A 20,257-nucleotide genomic window follows, 5' to 3' on the forward strand; every position below is an offset into this window, starting at 1 on the left:
ATAACAGTGTCTTTATCTTTAACAGAGCTGCTGAAAAGACTCTTTACTGTATATCATGTCAGTTCAAGAACAGGGATGATGTTCACAGATTTTAAGCAGGGTGTGATGATGATGGCTGATTTCAGTGAGAGGATGAAGATCTTTGTGAAGACCCTGGTGAACTGCTTGTACAAGGACCTCTGTGTACAAAAGAAAGACCTGTCTTTCAGCCAGACATTTGGAAGAGGTTTCTGTCACGTAGTACAACAGATGCAGAAGGGACACAGTGTTTATCTCTTCAAAAATGTTTGTGTCAGAAGAACTTTAAAAAACAAGAACCCTAAAAGACAGTCACCTTCAGTAGTATTGGTTGTTTAAAAGCCATAACATTTTCTGCATTAGACACATTTTACTGTCTATCGCTAAACTGAACCCATCTGAGTAAGATGAGTAGCAGTTTTTGGTTACTTTGTTCTTTTCCTCTGTGCCAGAAACTCCTCAAATACATTCTTTAGACACATTATCACTGTAGCTTCTTGAGATGCAAAATAAATCAATATGTATCTGAAAAGTGACGGCCCAAATTCACATTAAACCATTCACATTGTGTTTTTGTTATTTTAAGTATGAAGGTCCCGCTCCACAGCCAGAATGCTGGATTAAATATTAAGAAAACAGAACAATTTTATAAAGGCACCAGTATTGTTTTTTGACAATAATTAAAAAAAAATATAACAAATATACTGTCTTTATGTTCTTTCTACATTGTTCTATTGATAAACATTTTCATTTTTGTAAATGGCAAATTTGTCACAAATTTCAAATTTCAAAACAAATTTTAACACAGAGCAATAACATATTTTACATCTATGCTAATGCATATTCTATCTTTGTAATAAAAGACAGTTATTTAACAATATGTTAAGGAGTGGTGACTTTTGTACAGTCTTACAGTTACAATCGGTCCTTTGAGGGCAGCCATAATGTTGAAGTGTCCCTCAGTGAAAATGAGTGTGACCCCCTGATATAGAGTCAGGAGAAATCTGATTTCAGTTCAAAGTGAAGTGACTTCAGAAAGTGAAGCAAAGACACGAGGAGCACGTCTGTCTGATGTCCACACTGAGCTTTCTGAACTGGTTTCTAGTGTTTAGCTCTGAATGAATCATGAGGATCAAACAGTGAACACAAAACACCAGGTTCTGCTTCTTCACTGAGATCTCAAACATTAATGCTGAATGTGTCACTGTTAGATGAAAACACAAGACAGGATGAACACATTGCTATTGAGCACATACACAGAAACTGTAAAGCATGGACCCTTTCATTAAAAAGGCATGTTTCTGCTATTGTAGACTCATTTTGTATGTAAGCTATAGACAAGCACAAACTGGGTGCTTAATGCAAATGTAATTGTCCACATTTACAAAATCAGGTGATTATGTTCGCCCATCTATAGATGTAAATGTGACTGTATGTATAGAGACAATAGAATGAGGTTAATCACTGTCTTCACGTCAGTTTGATTGTGTATCTTTGCAAAGACACTGATGAATGACCAGAAAACTATCTTGAGCTTTTGCTTTTATTTCTCAGCAAACACAAAACAGCTTTAAGCAAATAGTGATAAATAAAAATGAATTCCAGGTTTAATCCATTTTCATTTTAATCCTTTTTTTGTATAGCACCTTTCAAGACCCCAAGGATGCTTTACAAAATAATAGGAATTGGCAAAAAAATACAGCAGGCAATCAGACAAACAAGTGTTGACAAAGAACTACAGATAATTAACAACAAGAGGTCATGCAATCATAAGATGAACATCAGTTATGTCAAGAAGATGCTCATACAGACAGAAACCGGGAAATTGAGAAGCAGAAAGGTAAATGAGTTATTTAGAGAACAAAGTGAAGATGAGTTTTAAGTTGAGACTTAAAGGTCTGGAGAGAGGAGGCAGCAGTTTTTAAGCAGTTTTCTAATTTTAATTGGCTCCACTTCCAGGAGTATGGTTTGATGACAAATTATCACGAAAGGACCATGTCGATTTTATATTAAAGAAATGTGGAAAAAATTTAAATGTAATGAGAGCAGTAGCAGGTCAATATTGGGGTGCTGATAAACAGTCATTAAAGGGAATTTATGTTGGTCTTATGCGATCAACCCCAGACTATGGATGCATTGTTTATGAGTCGGCATCATCAACATTGTTAAAGAAATTAGATGTCATTCAAGCTAAGGCATTAAGTTATATGGATTATAGTTATAATAATTAAATTAATTTTAGGAGCAGTTAAAACCACACCCATTGCAGCGTTACAAGTAGAGACATCAGAAATGTCATTAAGTATAAGAAGACAGAAACTAGCAATGGCATACTGGGTAAACCTACAAGGACAAAAAGATAATCATCCTGTAAGGGAAGTTCTGAATGATTGGTGGGAAATTGTAAATGCAAATGGTAAAGGCTTTGCATGGAAAATAAAAGAGTGGGTTAATGAAGCTGGTCTAGAGTCAATATCATTTGCTCCAATAGTGGTAGTATCCCCAATTCCACCCTGCATAATAGATCAACCGGAAATAGACATACAATTACATAAAAACAGAAGGGAAATGAATGAAGCAGTTAGTTTAATTACATATGTATGTGAGTATATAAGAGTTTGAGGTGAGGAAGGGTGAAGGATAACAGATGGTGCATCAGTATATACAGCTGAGATCGTAGCTATTTCAACGTCACTAGAGTGGGTGTATGAAGCTAGACCTGATAAAGTAGTAATATGTTCTGATTCAATGGCAGTCCGTTTGAGCTTACAATCATTGGAAACAAATAGAACTGACATTTTAACTGAAATCATGATTAGGTTATACGGTTTACGACAGATGAGAATAATAATTAAAGTTATGTGGGGACCAGCACACGTGGGAATGCAAGGTAACGAGGAAGCAGACAGGATTGACAAAGAATCAATTAAAATGAAAGAACCAAACATAAACATTGCGCTCAGTAGATCAGAAGGAAAACATTTAATTTCAGAAGCATGCAATAGGAAATGGCAGACAGTATGGGACTCGTGTCATACAGGTCGACACTATTACAAGGTTCAGAAAACCATAAAGAAGAGCAAAATAATTCGCAACTTAAGTAGAAAAGAACAAGTTATTTTCACACCTTTACGAACAGGACGTTCGAATCTAAATCACACTTTACACATTAAAGGGAAACGTGACACAGGTCTATCTGATGTGTGTTTAGTAGAGGAAACTGTAGAGCATGTTATGCAGATATGCAAGACATATGAAATACAAAGGAGGATCCTTAAGGAAGAATTACAAGCAGTAGGATCCCAGGAATTTAATATAACTAGCTTATTAAATGATGGTCCAAATTCAAGAAAACAAATGCATGCAGTCATGAGATTCATTAAGAATAGTGGTCTATATAATAGGATATAGGAGGGTTATTCATTCTTTTCACACTCCATCACAGTAGGTGGCGGTATGCACCTTAATTGGAAGTTAGTTCGCAACCCGCCATTAAATTCAAAGAAGAAGAAGAAGAAGAAGAACTTCTCTTTTTTTTGTTCTACTTGAGCTGAACGGCTGCAGTCCTGGATTCAGTGAGAGCTGAGGAACAAATCACTTTCAGCAGAAACCGTGAACTAAGAGTCATCAAAGCTTTCGGGCGCAGCTGCAGCGATCTTCTGAGGAGAGGTGAGCAGTTCACGATGTTTCTCATCTTTAAACAACTGTAAAACACACTTTACACATTATGTTTGAACAGTACACGAGCTCGTTTCTGTCTTGTTTTCATCGAGGAAGCTGTTTGTGTGTTCTCTGACTTCGACATTTAGAGCAGCAGCAGGCTCTATGTGAGGAAAACACACGGAGTTCATTCAGAACTGAGCGATTTTATGTTTTTGTATGTTCGTGTAAATGATGGTTTCGATGTTTGCAGTGATGATGATGCTGTTAGTCTCGTGATCTGTGAGGAGAATAAATGCGAACCAATATCAATTATTGCTGCTGCGATTTCATTGATGATATAATTCTTTTTTTGAGATTTTTCTTTGGCAGATCAAATCTGTTTGCGCAGTAAAGTTAGTTTTAAGTTCTATATATCCATGGATAATCGCATTGTTTAAGGGACCGTCTGCAAATTGCAGCACAAAAACCGTAAACAATGCCCAACCGTTCTTTGACATGAATGATTTTACAAAGTAAATATATATATATATATATATATATATATATATATATATATATATATATATATATATATATATATATATATATATAATTTTTTTTTTTTTTTTTTGAAGTAAATGCAAACTGAGCTGCAACAATTGGAAAGTTAGTGAACTTGTTTAAAGACAGTGATTGAGGTAAATAGTTGAGCGTGGCACTTAACTGTGTTCTTAAGAACTATTGGCAAAATATCACCTGTATTAAGTCAGTCGGGACACTAGCAATGTACTACAAACCTCCACAAGTCACATAGATTTAAATATATTATTAATAAATATATTTTGATATATTTAAATATCTTAAATTCAAATAATTTTATATTGTATAAAATAATAGAAAAATTATTTTATACAATATATGTAACTATATTTTGAAATATATATTTAAATATTCGATTTTGGTCACTTTGTAATATTTTTCACATTTATTAAATATATGTAAATATATTTTTATCGGAAATATTTACATATATTTACCTTATATGTAAATACATTTAGATATCAGACTATGTCCATATTAATTTCTAATATTTATTTTAACATTACATTTTCTGAATATGTAAATGTATTAGATTTCTATAAATCCAAACCCAGCTAACACAGTTACATTGTGACTTTGTGATTCCCATATTCGTCGTGGCAGCGTTATAGTGGAATGTCGCTGGAACGTGATGAGTACGTCCTATCGACCAAAATACCACAATATTTACGCCTCACCTTTAGTCCGGGCCTGATGTGCTCCGACCATTACCTTGAAATACACAAATAACTAATAAACTCAAACCTTCTCTGGTGCAAAAAATAAAGCTTGTGAACTCTAATTGTAATGGAATTATGGGGGATTCATAGTAAATACATTCATAATGCGAACCAACACAAAAACAATAAATTCTAATAAAAAATAGACAAAAACACACTGCATTCATTCAAAAATCAACATATATTCAGCGCTACATTCTACAAATACTTAGCCAAAACATTTTGAACATTGCACCTGTTCTTCAACCATGCAGAGTGTTACCAAGTCAAGAGCACAGAAAACTGAACACATCAGTTCATAGATTACACAATATAAACAATAGAAATATGTTTGTCTTATTAAAGATGGGATAGTTAATGAAGTTATCAGTGAAAATAATTATCAGTACACTTATTGATAAAACTCTACATAATTTGGTGCAAAAAATAAAGACATGATAAAAAGATATGAAACAGTTCAGGAGATACTGCGTCATATATGAGGCACCTGCTATAAATGTCTGGTGGTGATGTGCTTTAATTACATGGCATGCAGGAAAAAAGTAGGCTAAATTTATAAATCGAGAAAACAAATTAGTAAATTGTGCGGACGATCTAGCAAATGGAGGAAATGTAATAGTAATTGTGTGCACGTTTTAGTTCATCCAGGGGAACAAATTAGTAAAAACGTGCACATAATTAGTTTTTTTCTTGCATGTCATGTGCGGGGCTCTGTATTTAATACCCGGGAATAAAGAGATAACGTCTCGCTAGAGCGGCCAGCTTTGGGAAGAACCTTACATTCGCTTGTGGATGTTTGCATCGCAAGTGATACAGCATTGTACTTGCACTACTGCTTTATTTTAATACCGCGTAGAATATTTTGCAAGTAACTTCGTTGCGCTTTCTGTTGAAATGGGCCTACTTTTCGCACCCTTCATTTGGCTTGCTCAGCTAAATATGTCTGTAGGTGTGTGGTTGCATGTGTGTACGCGCCCAGTGAGTTAACAAACACGCATGTGCACATCTTCGACAATTTATCGTCCAGCAAAATTTGTTATTGTGACAGGCCTATTTAATACTGCTTCACTATCAGAAGATAAACCTAAACAATATTGCAATTACCAAAGAACCATAATTCTTGAGCTTCTCAGAAGATAAAAAAAAAAAACATTGATAAAGAGTAAAGGAGATTTCTAGCATCTCTACCCGGGATAAACTGCTTCCTGTGGAACAGTCTTCATGAAGATTGATGTCTTGATCCTGGATCCTTGCTGCCATCCACTTGGAGATGGTTTGGATGATATGTGGTTGTGTCTAAAGGGTAATGAATCAACGTTACAAGAATACTGATAGCAGCGCTATTGATCCTGTAGCTTATATATAGCTTATTTTCAGTACTGAACAAGTCAGGAACCAAATTAGTATAATATTGTATAGTTTATCGTGTTAAATTTCTAATAATTTAAAACAGGTAACGTTATATTAGATTTTAAGAGTTAACGTTACCTTAGACCACCTCTGAGACTGCTTTTGAGCTAATTAACCAAACAGAGCATTTATTTATTAAATTGAATTAGATAACCTACAAAAATACAAAACACTACTCCTTTTTGATGACATCTAACATTATATCAGTTAAAAACTATGAATAAAAGTCGATTTATAGCGCTTACCCCCCCCCCCCAAAAAGGAAATAATTTAGTCCCCTTTATAGTGTCCATACCTGACATACTTGTGGTTTTGATTACCAGCATTCTTCAAAGTATCTTCTTTTGAGTTCTGCAGAAAAACAAAAGTCAGAGGTTTGGTAAAAATCTGGTTTACTATACATCGAAGTAAATTAATAAACACTTTTCACCAGTCATTGGCTATGCCAATAAATAACAGTGAACCCTGCAATAAAATGCTTGAAAAATACACATTCAGTAGATCCAAAGCTTGCTGTTGATCAGGTCTCTTCAGTAAATATTCCCTGCAGTTAATGCAAAAAATAACTGGCCGACACTTTACTTGAACTTACTTTACTCCTGTGTGTCTCTACTAGGGCTGTGCGATATGGGGAAAATATCTAATTGCGAATTTTTTTTTTTTTGACAGATATTGCGATTTGATTTGCGACTTTAAATTTTCAAAGTCAAGCTTCAGCTCAATATTATCAGTAATGTGCAGCACAGTATGAGTATCATTACCCTGCTGAAAAAAAATAAGACTGAAAAAAAAATCAGAAATTCTTACAGTTTCCATGAAACCATTACAAAATTCCTTTTTGCTTTTGGCATTATTCCAATAGGAATTACTGTTGTTCTGTCCAATACAATTCCCATTATAACCCTGAAAGCCCTTCAATTTTCAATTGTGTTTGGGAGGGGTTTTATATATATATAAATATATATATATATATATAACAGACAAGACTACAATGGTATAACAAATTTGATAGAATTAACTTAGTTACTGAATTTCACTGGAAATATTAATTTTTTATATAAAGAACTATTTCTTTAGTCAATTATTAAAGTATTACATGTTACACTGTATTTGGGGTTTTAAGAACAAGTGGAAAATGTGCTGAATGTTTCACTTTATTCAAGTGAAATTAGCAAGCAGTTAGACTGAATTTACATTCGTTTTAAAAGCGGAGCCAGGCGCGAGTTGAAGCAGGTTGCGCGCGTGTGTCGAGCCTCATCCAGACTGCCAGATGTGCTCGTGGAGATTTGCGGTGCAGGGTCGTGCGCGAATATAACCGAGCATTATGAAACCGGCTGCGTGAGTGCGGCAAGTGTGAACGGCTCGTGCGTGGCGCAGGATTCTCGCCGCGTGGAGAAGAGGAGCGAGTATGAGAAGTAGAGATCGACCGATATGGGTTTTTCTATAGCCGATGCCGATGTTTAGAGGTCAGGGTCAGCCGATGGCCGATATGTGCTGCCGATTTTTAGGGGCCGATATCTTGAAGTTTTCCCCTTCATTTGCATGCTAAAATGTCACACTAATAATAAGTGGATGCACAACATTTCTAAACTTATCATTTATTGAGCACTGACTTGAACCATCTCTCGAATCTTAATTTTGTGCACTGCACGGTATTAAAAATAAAAAAAATGATCCAAAGTTAACCAAACAAATCAATAAACTGACCAAGTATTAAATATATAAAACAGGTAATATATATATAAAGTCAATCATTTACATAAAAGTTTTAGAGCATTTATAAAGCAGAATTTTTCAAGTTTGTTGGAACATAAATGTAAACTTAAATATACATTTAAATAAAATAAATACATTTTTATAAATAAAAATCAATTAAACTGAAAAAATATAAAAAATAAAATATATAAATAATAAATAGTAGTGCTGCAAACACACTAGCAACCAGCAACATTTGTGTTTGGTATAAACGACACAGAGCATCTAAAGTGCATCCTAACTTCAAACTTACATCGCAGTCTGTTCATTATTAAAATAAAGTACAGTCAACCAAACATAAAGGGTTACACTGATCAGTCTAAATAGACCTTATACCGGTCCACTCTGCTGTTATGCCAAGAACGTTTTTGCTCATGTGAAGAGGATGATCTTTTCCGTCTAGTTTACATTAAAAAAAAAAACCTTGTAGTTTAACATTCAGATACATTGCGAATATGGAAACATGTGGATATGTGCAGAACGAGACGTGAGCAATAACCTCCAAACACATCTAGCCAAACCCGCGCTCGCTCGTCCTCGTCTGCACGCACGCACTCACTGTCACGATCTAATGCACTGTAAATGCAGGATTTTTAAAAACAAATAGGCCTACCGGAATGCACAAATTCAACAACAGGATCAAATTAAGTACTGGTCATAATACTTGCATAAAATGTTTAATGTGAAAAAAGCGGTTCACTGACTACACAGCCACAAGCGCCACAGTTACGTTTGGGATAATTTGATTTTTAATACTATAGTGTCATTTGAAAACATTGCAATTGCGATTTAAAATACAACAACAAGCACCACAAAACCATTTAAAGAGGCGCATTCAGCGGTCTCCTTGACAGAAAACAGTCAACAAAGTAAAATAACAATTCTCGTTTATAATAATTACTAATATGGCTTCTTCTAAACAAGATCTTGGTCTGTGTTCTTTTAATGCGTGAACTTCATTATTTGAAGTGCAACTGCCCTCCAGTAATCGCAAAAGGCTCTGTGCTTTGTTACTTTTTAATAAAAAGTACCAGCTTTATAATTATTCCGAATTCATAACGAAATTCAAACAATAAAGTTTTGGCGCTCCTTAATGCGGCAGGCACGGTCACTTTAGCGCCTCAGTTCAAGGGCAAGTGAACCCATTTAATCTTTCTCTTTACTAATATAGTACATAATGAACATGAATTAACATCAAAAGGTAGGCTATTTTATAAGAGATCCTACAGTACAACTTACTGAAATGTATCGTGTAGGAGGAGCCCAAGCTACACTCAGTGGCCAAGTGATGCTTATGCTCCATGATACTGGTACAGACTCTGTGTAATGAACAATTCTTTGTGACTGTAGATTTCAAGCTGGAAAAGACATTTAGTTCCCACTTTAAGTGAACCTTAGTTCCCAGGTCATCTACAAGATGGATTAAAATGCCGATAAAGTCAAGAAAAGATGAGACATAAACACATGACAGTATGATTGAAATGCTGAAATGTAAATAAATAAATAATAATAATCGTAAAATAAAACACGTTTATTCTGTGGCACCTAAAAAAAATATTTGGCTCCTAAGTCTTTTTCTTATAGGAGCCAATGGCTCCTTACTCTATTTTTTTGTTTGGAGCCCTGTGATCTCAAACGTATGGTGCGCGCTCTTCATTATATCAAATGATCATAATCACATCTATTTATTTTACAGTCCTGCTACTAGCATTTTATTCAGACTAAAACCCCTTTAATTCGGGTGAGAAAGCTTTTATTCCGAGTGGCTTTTGCACATAATAATAATAATACAGCTGCAGACGCATTTTGCAGCATTAAGGTTATTAATTGATCTTTAATTTAAACGACGATCGATCATGGAAATGATCAAATATTGACATCCAATATGTATATACAAGTTTAAAACTGTAAATAATAATTTCTTAATTCAAAATAAAATATTAATGAATCCATCTCTGCTAATCCTGGGTTGCTATGGTCACGCGGGTTCGTTTATGCATTAAACTCGTAGTCAAGTGAAAAACATGTTGTTCCCTCAACATTAGAAGTCGTGGGCATCAGAAATGGATGTTGTTCCCTCAACATAACATCTCGAGGCCAATACATAATTTTGTCAAGGTAACGACATCCTTATCTCGTGGCCACAACATAATATCACGTTCCCACTAGTTATGTCATGGCCATGGCAAAACTAAGAAACCAACCAAGTCACTTCTTATGTAAGAAAGTGCTGTGTCAGGCCTGTCATATTTAGCTTGTGTTGGAATTGCCAAATAAAAAACAGAAAAACCACGTACTGGTGTTGATCAAATACCATGCAAGTCTATTTTATTTATAATTTATTTTTGCAGATCGGCCCTTTTTCTCATGGCCTAGTGTTTAGAGAGTTTGACTCCTAACCCTAGGGTTGTGGGTTTGAATCTCGGGGCATCAGTACCATGACCGAAGTGCCCTTGAGCAAGGCACCGAGCCCCCAACTGCTCCTCAGGCGCAGCAGCATAAATGTGTTCACGGTGTGTGTGTGTGTTCACTGCTGTGTGTGTGCACTTTGGATGGGTTAAATGCAGAGCACAAATTCTGAGTATGGGTCACCATACTTGGCTGTATGACACGTCACTTTTTTTTTTTTCTCTCCTCTCTCCAGTTCAGCGTGTGGCGCTAAAAAACATTTGTTTGTTTGAAAAACACCATTAAACCTCAGTGGAAGATGATTAGTTTCACCGCACTCTGTTGTTTTTTTTTTCTTTTTCGTGATGCTGGTTTAATACAAACTGTTAGAAAAGTTGTTTCTGTAAATAAAGAAATACAGTTTTTTTTTTAATCAGGTCAATACCTGTAATATTCTCATCCTCACAGTCGTGACTACGTTTTGAAGCAAGCAGGAATATCTGGAGGAGTATCATCTGAACTGAGATCTGCTGCTGTGAAGATGGAGTTTGTTAAAGAGGAGAGTGAAGAGATCACAATTGAACCAGAAACCTGGAGAATAAAACACGAGGAGCCAGGAACCTGCAGAATAAAACACGAGGAGCCAGAAACCCGGGGAATAAAACACGAGGAGCCAGAAACCCGGAGAATAAAACATGAGGAGGCAGAAACCCGGGGAATAAAACACGAGGAGCCAGAAACCCGGGGAATAAAACACGAGGAGCCAGAAACCTGGAGAATAAAACACGAGGAATCAGAAACCTGGAGAATAAAACACGAGGAGCCAGAAACTGGGAGAATAACCAGAAACCGAAGAATAAACACGAGGAACCAGAACCCGGAGAATAAAACACGAGGAGCCAGAAAACCGGAGAATAAAACACGAGGAATCAGAAACCCGGAGAATAAAACACGAGGAATCAGAAACCCGGAGAATAAAACTCGAGGAGCCAGAAACCCGGAGAATAAAACACGAGGAACCAGAAACACGGAGAATAAAACTCGAGGAGCCAGGAGAATAAAACACAAGGAACAAGGAGGTTGGTGTTTATTCTGCATTCATCTTTAAATAATATTTGTGGTACATACACAAATCCTTTATGCAGAAATAAGACATTAACTATCATTAAATTGTCTTAAATCCATGTTTTAAAATTCTTATGGAAATGTAACTGCACTGACACTGAGGAGATTTAATTATTACTTTAATTAGACTTTTATTTTTGCTTTTTGAAAATCAAGAAACTGTATTGAATTCTGAGCCTGTAAGACTGAATAAGTTTTTACGCTAGAGAAACCAGCATGGTAAAGTTTGTTTTAGGTTCGATATTCGCCCGACATTCGACAGTCCTACAAAGACACCACAACCACGATTAGTTTTAACAATATGCAACAACTTTATATCAATGTTAAAATATTATTTAAAAAACAGCCTAAGTGTATTGTAGCAGCAAATTTAAACCGGAGAAAGCTTTGACGTGCTATAGCGGCGCTTGATCCATAAGGGACCGTCTGACAATTCCACTGATTGGGTTTAAAACGTCCAATGTATTTTAACTAACGTGACTTCTAACATTTAAAATAAAACATTGCCAAACTGTAAGGCGTGTATAACTCAAAGTGATTTACTACAGGTGGGATTTTGCCAATACCTTCCTTCATGTATGCAGTACAGTCCACAATTATGTTCAAAAAAACTTTTTTTTTTTAAGCCTTTTGTTTTACTGGGACACAGGAAGTGTCCTCATAAACCATGTTTATGTTGTAGTACCCATGACATTATACACACTTGTGTCCTCATAAACCATATATACCAGTGTGCACAAATAAATAAATAAATAATAAATTAATAAATATAAAATATAGCTGCAAGCAGCAATTGCGGGGCCAAGCACTCCAGCGGCAAATTGAGGAGCTAAGCATGGCATGGAGCATCACACCAAAAGCAACGAGCAATTACAGCAATTTAAGGATGATTGTAATTGAAATTGCGGAAAAATCATAAATACAAGCACTAGTATTATGATTAAATGGCTTATAACTTTTGACCAACAGGTGGCGTGTAATCAAATCATTTTGGTGTGTTCAGTGTGAGGTGACAATGGCACACACAAAGTTTGGTGCAAAAATGTCAAAGCTTTGCAGAGATACAGCCTCAGATGTATTTTGGCATCTTACGAACAAATTTGTTGATGCGCTAAACGAAAACCGTTTCATATATCGACACGAAATCCATAACTTTTTGTCAGCTCTCTCTGAAGATGATCCGAGTCAAATTTGGTGAAAATCGGACTAACGGTCTAGGAGGAGATATCAGATATTTCATTATAACTTTTAACCACAAGGTGGTGCTGCCACCAAACTTTTTGAGTAGCATCAGGGCATGGAGCCAAACATTTTTGTAATTATTTTCGTAACGATACGATAATGCGTTCCAAAAATACAGCATTTTAAAACATAATTCAAAATGGCCAACACCTAAAATGGCTGACACATGAAAATTGGATATCATTCGACTCCGCATGACCCACCGAATCTAACGAGTTTTGTGATTTTTGGCCAAACCATGCAGAAGTTATAAGCAAAAATATGCATTTTTCATATCTCCTGACCACTAGGTGGCGCTGCGTCGAAACTCTGCAGGTAGTCTCAGGTCATGCTTGTTATAACACACACCAAGTTTGGTCTCAATACGCCAAACCGTTGCGGAGTTATAGCCTCGCATTTTTGCGTGCTTTTCGTAGAATTTGTTCACGTGGTATTCGAGAACGGTTGGACAAATCAACTTGAATTCCATAACTTTTTGCCAGCGTGGTCTGAAGATGATCTGGTTCAATTTTCGTAACAATCGGTTCAATGGCCTAGGACGAGTTCGAAAAAGTAGTTTTTACGAACAATTGAAAATAGCGAAAAAACTAAACCTTGCGTTTTTTTTTTTTTTTTTTTTTTGAATTTTGGTGTCCTTTCGACTTGGCATGAGTCAAGGAATCAGAGGAAAAATTTTAATTTTGTGGTTTACGGTTAAAAAGTTATTAGCGTAAAGAAATTGAAATTTTGTACAAGTGGTGGCGCTAGAGACTCCAAATTTGCTATGGTTAGTGGTGACACTGTCCTCTATCAGTGTGCCAAATTTCACAACTTTCCCGCAAGCGGTTCTATGGGCTGCCATAGACTTGCGGCGGAAGAAAAAAATCACACTAACGGATACAATAGGTGCCTAAGCACCTTCGGTGCTTGGCCCCTAATAATGTGCTGTAGAATCAAAAGCCACTAGGAGCGTACTACAACCTTTAGAACATGAAAAAAGAGAATTAGGTGAATTTTGGTGAATTGGTTTTTAATGAAAATATTTGTGTGCTGTACAAGCAGTAAAGGTGTTATTGTGAAAATGTAACCTTTAGTAATTCAGTCTGGTCAGTACGAATGTACAGCAACCTTTGGAAAAAAACACTTTTGGTGAATTTCAGTAATTTTTTACTAAGAATAATTATGCACTGTTTGTACAGTATTGGAGCTATTGACAAAGTTTCACATGTAGTAAGTCAGTTTTGTAACTAGGAATATACCACAGCCTTTGGAACATAATAAAAAACCCTTTTGGTGATTTACAGTAATTGTTTTTTAAGAATAATTATGTACTGTATGTACAGTAAGGGAGATATTGGCAAATTTTCGCCTGTTTGAAGTCAGTCTTGCCACTAGGAATGTACAAACCCAATCCCTAAAAAGTTGGGACACTGTACAAATTGTGAATAAAAACAGAATGCAATGTGGAAGTAATCAAATAAGTTTCCAATTTTAATATTTTATTCAGAATACAACATAGATGACATATCAAATGTCAATTTTTATAACAGTCTGCAAACGTCTGGGGGCTGAGGAGACAAGGTGCTCAAGTTTAGGAATAGGAATGTTGTCCCATTCTTGTCTAATACAGGCTTCTAGTTGCTCAACTGTCTTAGGTCTTCTTTGTCGCATCTTCCTCTTTATGATGCACCAAATGTTTTCTATGGGTGAAAGATCTGGACTGCAGGCTGGCCATTTCAGTACCCGGATCCTTCTTCTACGCAGATGTGATGTTGTAATTGATGCAGTATGTGGTCTGGCATTGTCATGTTGAAAAATGCAAGGTCTTCCCTGAAAGAGACGACGTCTGGATGGGAGCATATGTTGTTCTAGAACTTGGATATACCTTTCAGCATTGATGGTGCCTTTCCAGATGTGTAAGCTGCCCATGCCACACGCACTCATGCAAACCCCCATACCATCCAGGTTCAGTCCCAGAATGAGTCCTGTGTGAACAAAAGCAAGAACTAATGCCGTAAAGGGTGTGTCGTAGTGATGATGCACGTTATCGTGCAACTCTTTTAGTGGGTGTTTTGAATGCAGATCAACTTTTGCAACAAAAAAAATTTTCAAATTGTAATGAAGCAGATATTAGTTAGTTCCTCACTTTCCGCGCTGAAGCTGAGATCATTCGCTAGCTTAAGTGAAATTTAACGTGCCTAGCTTTTTTGACTCGTACATTACGTCACATCCTGATGTCACGTGTCTTTATACCATTACATCCCTATTCCCAACACTGTAGACTATTTTTGATAACTACTCTTGTTGTAACCTCTAACCCATAATGTCTCTCTCCTTCCTGGGAGTTGGTGGGTTGGTATAAACATTTTCTCTGAAATTGGTCACCATAGTCTTTGCTTAAGCTTTTTTTTTTGTTATTAAATAATTTAATAACTCATTATTTACATTTAAAAATAGCCTGTATGATTAAATTCTCATTACCAAAAAAATAAGTTCTCTCTACCGCAACTGGCCTTAAATTGTTGCGGTAAGTGAGAATGGTGTTGTGGAGGATGAGGTGTCTTAGCATGTTTTGCTAACAACAGAGAAGCCATGATGATTTAGCCAATTTTTTACTCAATGTATATAATCCGACATTAATGAAGTATAAGAAATTTTTGAATCTAACATTTTTCAAAATGTGTAAAACTACCCGTTTCGGCAATGATAATCAATTTGTCGTGTACACTTTCTGACAAGAGAATTTTTAACTTTAACAATATGAAGAGATCTGCCTACTAGGTAGCTATTTTGAAGGTTCTGCCATGTGTTGCATAATTTAAAATCAATATTTATCTAAAAATAACTGTGTATAAATGGCCCACAAAAAATGTTGCGGAGGATGAGTTCATCAGTCATGGACACTTTCTTTTTTGACTATTGTATCATTAATATCATACATGAATATTCAGTCTGTCATTTTTATGTAGTATGAAAAAAATCTAGCAGAATATCCATTTACTTTTTTCAGAATATTTTAATTCTAATTTGTTTAAATTACAACATAACATAAGTTCAGACACAGCTGGACGCATTGCGGTAATGAGAATTTCAGCAGAAAATGCAAAAAAATGCAAAAATAATTAATTCCTATGTTGAAATTACTCTGTGTAAAGTAGAGAACAGTATTGTCTTTATTATGATGTTTTTATATATTACTAAATTGCATGTTTAATATTTAAAATAATTAGTGCCATGGCGTTTCAACAGTTTCGCGAGAATGACCCATTCAGAGATCTGTGATGTGTAATTATTCGAGTTGTGTGTGTGCGTGTGTGTGAATCAGTGACCAAACTAAACATTGTTTCTCCCAATGATATGAATGTAATATGTTATTTAAATTGTTAAATTAAAGAAAGTGATTAAAGAACAAACCTCGTTTGCTGGAGCTGTCAGTGTGTAGTGTTTCTTTACTAAGTGATATCACCATCTATTGGCCTGGCAGCATAATGCAGTGTTTTTAGTTATTTTCATTGCACTGTGTTAACAAAGGACAGTTTTTACATCGTTTTCGTCTGTACACAAATAATTTAACCTCTAATATTTCAAATTTACCATTTGATTTTCATTCTTTTTTTTTATAGGCCTGATGAAAATGAAAGAAGAAAGACAAGATCTGAATGAGGTGGAGGAGAAAGATCATGTCAATGGAGAAAAATCAGTGAGTTGCAGCATTAAAAAAACAGAAGTCAAAAAGCCTTTCAGCTGCTGTCAGTGTGGAAAGAGTTTTATACAGAAAGCACAACTTAAAAATCATTTGGTAACTCACACTTCAGAAAAACCTTTCAGTTGCTCTCAGTGTGGAAACACTTTTACACGCAAAGAAAGCCTTAAGAATCACATGTTAATTCATACTGGAATAAAGCCTTTCATCTGCTCTCAGTGTGGAAAGAGTTTTATACAGAAAGCAGGCTTAAAGGATCACATGTCTATTCATACTGGAATAAAGTCTTTCATCTGCTCTCAGTGTGGAAAGAGTTTTATACAGAAAGCACACCTTAAGAGTCATTTGGTAACTCACACTTCAGAAAAGCCTTTTAGTTGCTCTCAGTGTGGAAACACTTTCACGTTTAAATCAAGCCTTAAGAATCACATGTTAATTCATACTGGAATAAAGTCTTTCATCTGTTCTCAGTGTGGAAAGAGTTTTATACAGAAAGAACAACTTAAGAGTCATTTGGTAACTCACTCTTCAGAAAAACCTTTCAGCTGCTCTCAGTGTGGAAAGAGTTTTACATATAAAGTAAGCCTTAAGAACCACATGATAATTCATACTGGAATAAAGCCTTTCAGCTGTTCTCAGTGTGGAAAGAGTTTTACACAGAAATCTAGCTTAAAGGATCACATGAAAATTCATACTGGAATAAAGTCTTTCAGCTGCTCTCAGTGTGGAAAGCGTTTCATACGTAACAGTAATTTTAAGAGGCACATGTTAATTCATGCTGGGATAAAATCTTTCATCTGCTCTCAGTGTGGAAAGAGTTTTACACTGAAAGGACAACTTAAGAGTCATTTGGTAACTCACACTTCAGAAAAACCTTTCAGCTGCTCTCAATGTGGAAACACTTTCACGTTTAAATCAAGCCTTAAGAGGCACATGTTAATTCATACTGGGTAAAAGTCTTTCACTTGCTCTCAGTTTGGAAAAACTGTTACACAGAAAGGACACTGCAAGGTTCATTTGGTAACTCACTCTTCATAAAAGCCTTTCATCTTAGGGAGTTAAAGTAAATGACTGTTTTTCTGAATGACTGTTGTCATCTACTGGATCACCTCAAGGATGTGTCCTCTCCCCCTTATTATTTATCTTGTACACAAAGACTGTAAGAATAGTTTTATGCTGTGTTCACACCAAACGCGAAGAGAGCATCTGGCGCAAATGATTTCAATGTTAAGTTAATGTAAAGACACGTTTACGCGCGTCTGGAGGTCTCGCGGCGCGAATGAGGCGTTTAGCGTGGTAAACATGAATTTGCCTCATTCGCGCATCTAGTTCGCGCGAATTGAGCATGTGGCGCGATACGCGCGAATGTGCTTTTTGTGCATTTAACGCGAATTCGCGTCCGACGCCCGTGTTGAAAAATTTGAACTTTGGCGTCAATTTGCGGTGTGTTAACCAATCAGGAGCCTGCTCAGGAGTCACTCATTCAACATGGAGGAACGACTGATATTGTCAGTGAGCAGTCAGCCAGAGCTATATGACACAAGTTCATATTTCTATAGAGACAGGAATAAAAAGGACCTCGCTTGGAAGAGTGTGTTGTAAATACACATTTAACTTTTGAGTCACGTACATGTTTATCGACCCGCGGCTTTCCCGCCATTTTTTACAACTATTTTCCCACCAAAATATACAGCTACTTTTCACTAACAAGATAATGTGTTTATTCAGAGGACAAAGCCTCGAATGCTCGATCAACATCAGCCATCTTGCAAACAGACAATCGCCTAGCACTTGCCCCTCCCACAAGAAGCGGATTTTGCCTTGGACGCGCATCAATTTTGCTTCAAACTCTTGCTTTCTACGCGTGTCTATTTCGCTCTAGACACGCGAATGCATTCAAAATGTTCAAGCGGCAAACTAGACGCGGTAGATGCGAATTTGACGCTTTATTCGCGTTTGGTGTGAACGCAGCATTAGAAATAGGCATATTATAAAATTTGCTGCTAATTCTGTAATCGTTAGCTTAATGAGTGAGGAGGACTCCTTGTTTGGCCCTGTGGTTTATGATTTTATTATGTGGTGTCAGAATGCTTTCTTGAAACATACTGTAAAGGCACAATATGTAATTTTCACCGCTGGAGGGTGTGTATTCAAAATAAGCCGTCTAAGTGAAACAAGGCCAACGAACAAGCGTGACACACGTATAGCTTGAAAGCTTTTATTATGCCAGAGTTGATCGTGTCCGCTGCTTCTGGTCGTGCATATGAGAGGTAAAGCAGCACTGTTTTATCATACTAGATACGTTTGAAAGTCCTGTTATATTGTTACTCTGTGCGGTCGTCACCAGTCTATTAAAACACACACCACATATTAAAGTGTCTTTGGTGGTTCCTTGTTTTCTACAAAACAAAACCAGAAATTGGGGGGTTATGACATCATTGGCAGGCCACACTATGGCCACTGTCCGTGTAACTAGTTTTAAACATTCTTCGAAACATTTGGGATAATGCAAGTACACAAGTCAGCAAAATATATAACACTTCCAGTGGTTTTGGGATATTGTAATAAAATAATATTGCATATTGTGCATTTAATGTTTCTAAAACTAAGGAGATGACTATTGATTTTAACTCTTGGATGAAATCTATTTAATAGAAGCAAACAAGCATTAATGGAGTAGGTATTGAGAGTTTTTAACAGTACAAGTATTTGGGTACTGTTTTGGATAACAAATTTTTATTTTCTCCCAATACTGAGGTTTTGTGTAAGAGGGGGCAGCAAAGATTGTTTTGCTTGTGGAAACTAAGGTTATTTAATGTGGACAAAACCTTGATGTGCATGTTCTACAGATCCTATATTGAGTTATTGTTATCTTTTTCACTGTTGTGCTGGTTTAATTATCTAAAAGTGAAAAACATGAATTGTCTTGATTGTAAACCAGGGAAGTAAAATAACTTTTTATCCCCTCAGTTGAAATTTTTTTAAATTTAAGGTAAGAACTTTTTAGGAAGGAAATGTATTGTGTTTTTGTTGTTTATGTGAAATGTTTGATTGCTGCTAAATTGCCTTTGGGAAATAAATAAAATGAACTGAACTGAACTGAACTGAATCTCCTCTCAGTGTGTAAAGTGTTTTGTGTGAAAAGGATACCTTGAGACTCACATTTTAAAGGGGTCATCGGATGCCCATTTTCCACAAGTTGATATGACTCTTTAGGGTCTTAATAAAAAGTCTATAACATACTTTAGTTCAGCACTGAGCAACGGTGAAAATAATTCCTGTACTCAAACTTAGACCAGTTGATGTGGTGGAAACGTTTAATGACTCTGCAAGCAAAACAGACACATAAATTCCCTTTACTTAACCTCAGGAGAGACAGAAGCACTGGCCAAATGACTTTGTTGTTCCTAGCTTTTCAGTAGATGTTGAATATCGTTTGTGGCGGGGCAACTTGAAATACCTCAACAATGGCACTTTCCTCAAACCGTCTAGGAACCTTAAACATCAAATCCCTGAAAAAATTGGCTGAAAGTATTTTTGCATTTAAAGCCTATCCAGATTATAAAGATTATGAACAAGTAGCATCTGCCCTAGTAAAACAGCATCCACATCTGCTGGAAAGTGGTTTGCGATCTGGCTGGGGTGGGCTGGAAGAACAGTCTAAAATTCAAAAGTG

General features: G+C 36.1%; 1 protein-coding gene across 2 annotated transcripts; it reads left to right on the forward strand.

Annotated features, from left to right (window-relative positions):
• Positions 1-1,743: 1,743 nt before the first annotated feature.
• LOC122136716 (gastrula zinc finger protein XlCGF57.1-like) lies at positions 1,744-19,685 on the forward strand. Of its 2 annotated transcripts, none has more exons than XM_042721203.1 (3): positions 1,744-3,687; positions 10,970-11,611; positions 16,502-19,685. In XM_042721203.1, exons 2-3 carry the CDS (start codon positions 11,074-11,076, stop codon positions 17,533-17,535), a joined length of 1,572 nt encoding a protein of 523 aa, XP_042577137.1. In that variant the 5' UTR covers positions 1,744-3,687; positions 10,970-11,073; the 3' UTR covers positions 17,536-19,685. The 2 variants fall into 2 exon arrangements, with proteins under 2 accessions (XP_042577137.1, XP_042577136.1); XM_042721202.1 differs by having other exon boundaries at positions 1,751-3,687; positions 11,001-11,611.
• The last annotated feature ends 572 nt before the right edge of the window (positions 19,686-20,257 follow it).

Source organism: Cyprinus carpio, chromosome B3 (genome assembly GCF_018340385.1).
Source record: "Cyprinus carpio isolate SPL01 chromosome B3, ASM1834038v1, whole genome shotgun sequence".
In the NCBI taxonomy this organism is placed as follows: domain Eukaryota; kingdom Metazoa; phylum Chordata; class Actinopteri; order Cypriniformes; family Cyprinidae; genus Cyprinus; species Cyprinus carpio.